Here is a 7,260-nt window from a genome sequence, read left to right as displayed (position 1 = left end):
CTTTAGGAATATCTAATGAATGCTATTGCCAACTCCCCACTAAATTTGTCTAACGTTAATAGTCTTTTTGAAACTCTCATCTAGAAATATTACTCCCCCCGATCCCAAATAAGTGATTTTTGGATGTTTTCACACAGATTAAGAAATTTATCTTTTAGCATTAATTAACAATGAAATTGACCATATTAACCTTTACTACTCACATAAACACTCCTAACACATATTCTAACACTATTTACTCCAAGGACAATGTAGGAAAAAAATAATTAATTAATTCTTGAAATTTGAAAAAAATCACTTATTTTGGACCATAAAAAAAAGATCAAAAAATCACTTATTTTGGACCGGATGGAGTATTATTAACTAGGCACTCCATCATTATACAATATAATCGTTTTAATCGAAAGTTAACACTTTTTTATTAAACAGTAACGTATTTCCTGAGGATAACTATCTAATAATGATGAAAGGGACTGGATTTAATGATAATAATTCATTTAATTCCTTTTCCACAACAAGTGGCCGTTCTAATTTCCAGTCCAAGGCATTGATCGAAGGAATGCGGCTGGCCTCTTGAAATCATCACAATAGGCGAAACAAGATTTAAATTTTATGGGTTCAAGATTTTATCTCTTTTAAGTTATTATGTTCTAGAATAATAATTTGTACATATTTTATGAATTTTACAAGATAAATATAAAGTCTTGCAAAAAAGTTATTGAATTCGAACAGAGGAGCTAGATATTGATCAAAGGGATAATTCACAAGTGGTTCATTTAATTCGCAGTCTGCACAATAATTCATTTAATTCCTTTTCCTTAACAAGTGGTTCTAACTTCCAAGTCCAAGATACTGATTCATCCAACAAGGCCGCCGCTGCCCTCTTGAAACCATCAAAACAGTCTTTTCAACAGTAAATTAAGTTTATTGGGTCCAATTATAGTTACACTTATTATAGTTTATTAGGTTACCAATATTTATATGTAATTACCTTATTATAATTTGATAATGTACATAATATTTCTTATAGAGAAGTGATTTGATTCTTTGTATTTTTTCCTTTCTATATAATATTTGAATTTTATTTATTAAAATTGTTCAAGTTTTGTATATTACTCGGTCTAAACAAGTTTTTCTTACAATTTATAAACAATCTATTATCAGTGCCTTAAATTGAGGGAGTCAGTTACACCTTTTCTCTTTTTTCTCTTCTCTCCTCTTTCATAACTTTGTACTAATTTCCATATCAAAATTCAACCAAATTGTTCCAATCAAACCCCATATTCTGATATCTAAACAACATTTAATCTAATTACCCAATAGAAAAAGCATATTCCCAGTTACGTAATGCACGTATTTACGATGCTTTACTAGAATGTAGGATTAGATTGCACAAAAAAAATATAAACTAATATAAGAGAGATGTGATGATAAAAGATTTTTAACCATATTAATTACCAGAGAGTGGTGATGTGCAGTTAATATGTATATACAATATAAAACCTATACAATAATCTGGGTGAAATGTATAAGTAATTTTCTGTATTTACATACTGTATTTCTATAAGAATAGCTACTTTTGATGGAGGAAAGAGAAAGAGAGAGAAAAGGTTTGTGTAATGTGGTATGTCCATCTTTACGATACATCTACAACAATATACTATAAATTAAAATAAATTTCAAACAAGTAATTATACAATATAAAATTTATTTACAACTTATCTTCATCATTCACACATCATGCTTACCCAGATAAATACAACTACAATATCATACAACTTAAATATAATTTTCATACAAATTTTATATAATATGTCTTTTGCCTGTATTTTGTATATGATTTGTGGATATTTTATAAGTAGTGTGTTCTTCTTCCTCTCTGAAATTCCAATCAAAACTTCTTCTCTTAAAATATACTTTGTATATGATATTTATTGGTATTCTAAAGCTTTATAAATAGTAAGGGAATCATGTTCAGTCTGGGTAACCTAAAGACAACTTTCTTAATTCACTTTTTAAGTTTTTAAGCCAAGTTACAAAGCCTAAGTCACACTACTTTGCATTTGGCAGAGAGCAGCCGGTAACTAAAAGGTATGTTCCTATTTTACTTCATCAAGCTCAATTCATGTTCAGTCTGCAGGGAGAATATGTTCTAACATCAAAAAATGTGAATAATCCCCTTGTAGTAGTAAGTTAATGGATCTAATCGGGGATCCATCCTGACACTAAAAACTTATTCGTATCATGTGTTTACACCAAAGCAATAAATACATGATATATATTTTTACAAATATAGTTATTTCTCATCTTAATTTATCTCTTAACTATAGTAACTTGTATAGTTTGGTGTAAACACTAGCATGATAGACCATAAGTTTGCCTTTTGAGTTCATTAATATCACACTAACAGTCTAACACCTATATTGATCAATTTTTAGTTCTTTTCCTTTTACTCCTTTAAAGAAGCAGAAAAAATGGATGGATTTGCTGGTGAGGCTGAGGTTACACGGCGCTGTGGCAATCACCATCCTACTGTTTGGGGAGACCATTTTCTTGCCTATTCTCATCTCTCGGTAAATTTGTATTTTAAGAACCTCGTTTTTTTTGTTTGCATATTCTTCTTGTTTTTAACACACTAATAGCTATGCCTTTGTTCATTTATTTTCAGTTGAAGCAATTCTATTGATCCATCTTTTGGTAAATATTAGCAGTGTGCGACCATCTCATTTAAAATTTAAACTATTAAAGAGAGCACATTTTTATTTATTTAATTGTGTCTTAACATGCCCACTCACATGCAAATTTGATTCTTTTTTATGTCCAAGCACATGAAAATTCTTTTTCGATAATGAGTGTCAGTGGGATACCATATCAAAGTTTGTAACCAGGGGCGGATTTATAGCCCAAATCATGAGACACGTGAACCCATGGTCTTATCGTCAAATAGTGTATTTGTGTTCGTATTTTTTAGAATTAATCTAATATATTTGTTGGCACCGATGCTCAAAAAAGATTGAATGGTGCACTTAATTGAATTTTGGATTATTTACCCTCAAAAATATGGATTGATTCCCACTTAATATTTTTTTCTACTTTTTTTAGTGGTGCACCTATGTTCAAGAAATTCTATATCCACCTCTATAATTGTAATCATCTCATTCAAAAGTTTAAACTGTTAGAGGGATCACTTTTATTTACTTAATTGTGTCTCAATAATAAATAATTTAGAGCGCAAAGATATATAAAAAAGAAGAAGTTATATTTATTTACTCGCACAGGGAGCCAATGAATGGGAAAAGAAACAGCATGAGCACCTAAAGGAAGAAGTGAGAAAAATGCTAGTGATGGCTCCTTCCAAATCGTTGCAAAATCTGGATCTGATAAACGCAATCCAATGTCTTGGAGTAGCGTACCATTTTGAACATGAGATTGAGGAGTCACTGGCCTTTATCTATAGCTGTTATGACCAATTGAATGGTGAAGCTGATGAAACTGACCTTCATACTGTTGCTCTGCGGTTTCGATTACTTAGGCAACACGGTTATTATGTCTCATCTGGTATGCAAATAATTGCAATTGTTACTCAAGCTAATTTGTTTGCCGATAAGAGTTTAATTAACTTTGATGCACTGACCCTATAAAATATGATGAAGCAGATGTTTTTAGGAAATTCACTGACGACCAAGGAAATTACAAGAAAGCATTGGTTGGCGACGTGCAAGGATTGTTGAGCCTGTATGAGGCAACACAATTCAGAGTACACAGTGAAGAAATACTAGGCGAAGCAGTTAATTTCACCACCACTCATTTGAAGCTATTATTGCCTACATTGAGTAATTCATTCGCGATGAAAATCAGCAATGCACTAAAATATCCAATCAACTGTACTATGGTGACAGCAGCAACGAGGAAATACATATCGTTTTACCAAGAAGATAAAGCACATGATGATGTGTTGCTAAATTTGGCAAAATTGGACTATAACATATTGCAGAAGATGTATAAAACTGAGCTATGTGATATCACAAGGTAATTTGCAGGATAGATAATCACTAATTAACATCATACCACTGAATTATTTTTTTAAAAAAAATACATCAATTTTCAAATCCAACTTTAAATTTTTTAGGTGGTGGAAGGAATTGGACTTCACGAAAGCATTACCTTTTACAAGAGACAGAGTAGTTGAGTTGTACTTCTGGTCTTTGAGTGTGTACTTTGAGCCCCAGTATAAGGTGGGGAGGAACATACTAACCAAAGTGTTATGCTTCATTTCTATTGCTGATGACATCTATGGTACATATGGAACAATAGACGAACTCACTCTCCTAACAAATGCAATAGAAAGGTATTTTTTTTCTTTTTGTAACATTAACTGGTTAACTTTTTTTTTTACCTTGTAGTAATGTGTACACTAAATAACAAATTTCATTAACAATCTTACCTATACATGGACGTAGGTGGAACATTGACGACATTTCAGAAAAGTTACCATCATATATGAAGCTTTATTACCTAGCTCTTCTAGATGTTTACAGTGAAATTGAGAAAGAATTGGCAAAGGAAAACAAGTCATTTCAACTCAATTATTCAATAGCTGAGGTAAACTAATTTTTAGTTACCATCATATATGAATATACCCTTTTTCAATTAAGTTTGTCCAAAGTGGACATCCAATCCCACGTGACAGATATTTAATGAGGTATAGATGCCACATGGATTTTCACCTTAGTGCCCCTAACCTATTTTACCCACATGGGGCGATGAGGTGGCAATCCATGTTGCATCCACCTCATCAAATATCAGTGTCACATAAGATTGGAGGTCCATTTTGGCCAAAGAATTATATTTGAACCAATAGTACTATAACGACAGGGATATAAATGGACTCAAACTATAATGAATGGTACATTTAAACCTTTTCTGATAGTACAAGGGTATATTTGGCCCTTTCCCGAAATTTCTGTGACAACTCGTGAGTCTATGCTCTTGATTATTTTCTTTCAGATGAAAAAGCTAATAAAGGCATATTTTCAAGAGGCCAAATGGTATCATGGGAATAACGTCCCAACTATGGAGCAGTATGTGAAAAATGGAATTCGATCTAGCACTATCCCATGTCTTGTGACTCTCTCTTGGTTAGGCATTGGAAATGAAGCAACGAAGGAGGCACACGACTGGCTTGCAAGTGAACCTCCAATTCTGGTTGCTTCCTCTATCATCGCTAGATTATCGAATGATATTGTATCACATGAGGTCAGTGGCGTACGCATAATTTTGTATAAGTGGTATCATATTTAAAAGAGTAAACAAATAAATTTGAAACGAGGTCGCAAAAAATTTTTTTTTAGATCATATCAATCATTTTTAAAGTTGCTAAGAGACTGTAAAACTTAAAAGAACAAAAATGTGTTGGTTGTGGCTTGAAACCTAGGACCATACTCGAGAATTGTAGCATCTAAACCAGCGGACCAAGCAACACAAATTTACCAAGTGGTGTCATTCTATTTTATTTATAATCATTTGTTATTTTTTGCATATCATTTATATGTGTATTTAATAAAATTTTCTGTCGAAGCGGTGTCACGATTACACCGCTTAGCCTAAAGTAAATTCGCACCTGCATGAGGTATACTATACTTAGGAACTAAGTTTTGTCGTTTTTTAGTTCAACTCTGAATATTAATATATAGTTGATCAAGGCTTTAGGAGGCAAATACAAAATTTAATTTTGTGGGTTCAAACTCAGGTTTCAATTGCTGAACCATCACCTTATTTGAGTTATGGGTTCATACTTCAATATTTTCAGCAATTCTAATGATTTTTTCACAAATAAGTTTAGACTAAAATTACGGGTTTAAATGAACCCACACCTACAATTGTTTATACCATTTTTGTCTAATGCCTTTCGCTCTTATGGATATGCAGAGAGAGCAAGAAGGAGGAGATATATCAGGTGTCGTATGTTACATGAATGAATATGGCGTCACAAAGGAAGAAGCATACATGGAGATTAGGAAAATAATGGATAATAGTTGGAAGGATTTGAATCGAGAATGCCTAAAACCTATAGTTATACCGAGGGTTTTACTCATGCCAGTGCTCAACCTTGCTAGGATGTCGGAGTTCTCATACAAAGATGAAGATTCTTATACTTTTTCCAAAAACAACTTGAAAGACATCATCTCTGAGGTGCTAGTTGATCCCATTACAATGTGAAAACTTGAACATTAAAGCTAAAAACATAAAGCAAATGGAATTAAAAAAAACAAATATTGCAATTCTCTAGAATATTTATATTTATATTTTTATTTTATTTCGGTTGAAAGAAGAATACTATGATATATATTTACTATGTGTGATTATATTTGTAATAAAAGAAGTTCCTAATATATCTGCCTCAACTGCTTCAATGGCAAATAGAGGAGGAACTTCAAAGTGAGCAAAAAGGTTGAGTAGCTGCTTCCAGCTCCAGGGGGAAAAAACAGGAGAATGCTTAAAGTTGGGATAAGCTGAATGTATTGGAATTAATATCATTTGGTTTCGTGTAATTTGTTTAGTTGGTGGAGTTGAACTCTTTTTTATACATACATCTTATCAATTTTGGACTTTGTACTGTTTTACTAATTTTTATGCTTTTAGTTTTTTTTTTTGTGGGTGGGGAGTTGGGGGGGGGGGGAGGGGAGACGTACTTGCTATAATATTAACATTAATCCAAAATTATCCGTGAACTCTATGGAGAGGAGAGACCAAATTATTCGCGTCACTCATGTTAAAGAAAATATCTCTAATATTCTAACCACTTAGGGGCCGTGCTATTCCCACCTAAAATAAAGGTAAATTGACAGGACAAGTACCAATTGCAATTTAAAAAAAGAGTAGCGTATAAAAATATTAAACAAAATAATATGCTAATAAAAATTTATATTAGCAATGTAATAATATTAAAAATTGGATGGCATAATAAAGAAAAATACAGAACAAAAAAAGTTATTCGATGTGATGACCAGATTGGTCATCTAGAGTCTAAAATCTTAATTTTGTATTTCGAAACCTCAAATATTTTATTTTTAGTCTTCCTCGATTTGCACCACGGTATGTTCTTTTTCCAGAAGGCTTTTATGTGAAAAATTGATAAAAAATATGAATTTGTGCCTTAAAAGTCCATTTGAATTGACTTTGGCCAACGTTTGGAGCAAACAGACCCGGATCCATGATTTGACGGTCTCGGTGGATCCGTATCGTAATTTGGAACCTGGA

At 32.3% G+C, this 7,260-nt stretch overlaps 1 protein-coding gene across 4 annotated transcripts; it reads left to right on the top strand.

Moving 5' to 3' along the window:
* The first annotated feature begins 1,926 nt into the window (after positions 1 to 1,926).
* On the top strand, positions 1,927 to 6,646 carry LOC104210535 (sesquiterpene synthase 15b-like). 4 transcript variants are annotated; one of them, XM_009759459.2, is made up of 9 exons: positions 1,927 to 2,091; positions 2,470 to 2,573; positions 3,279 to 3,558; positions 3,657 to 4,029; positions 4,130 to 4,348; positions 4,461 to 4,602; positions 5,008 to 5,256; positions 5,929 to 6,192; positions 6,424 to 6,646. In XM_009759459.2, the coding sequence occupies exons 2-9, from the start codon at positions 2,475 to 2,477 to the stop codon at positions 6,457 to 6,459; spliced, it is 1,662 nt and encodes a 553-aa protein (XP_009757761.1). In that variant the 5' UTR covers positions 1,927 to 2,091; positions 2,470 to 2,474; the 3' UTR covers positions 6,460 to 6,646. The 4 variants fall into 4 exon arrangements, with proteins under 4 accessions (XP_009757761.1, XP_009757760.1, XP_070006838.1 ...); XM_009759458.2 differs by having other exon boundaries at positions 2,464 to 2,573; XM_070150737.1 differs by having other exon boundaries at positions 2,439 to 2,573.
* Positions 6,647 to 7,260: the final 614 nt, after the last annotated feature.

This window comes from Nicotiana sylvestris, chromosome 7 (assembly GCF_000393655.2).
Source record: "Nicotiana sylvestris chromosome 7, ASM39365v2, whole genome shotgun sequence".
Lineage (NCBI taxonomy): Eukaryota > Viridiplantae > Streptophyta > Magnoliopsida > Solanales > Solanaceae > Nicotiana > Nicotiana sylvestris.
The sequence above is the reverse complement of the archived record's forward strand: the minus strand, read 5'-3'. Positions and strand labels throughout refer to the sequence as shown.

What these genes read in the sequence shown, in the direction of transcription:
- LOC104210535 (XM_009759459.2), top strand. Translation starts at nt 2,475, where the DNA reads ATGGATGGATTTGCTGGTGAGGCTGAGGTTACACGGCGCTGTGGCAAT. An exon ending in TTGCCTATTCTCATCTCTCG is followed by an intron (nt 2,574 to 3,278) that starts GTAAATTTGTAT and finishes TTACTCGCACAG; the next exon opens with GGAGCCAATGAATGGGAAAA. An exon ending in CGGTTATTATGTCTCATCTG is followed by an intron (nt 3,559 to 3,656) that starts GTATGCAAATAA and finishes ATGATGAAGCAG; the next exon opens with ATGTTTTTAGGAAATTCACT.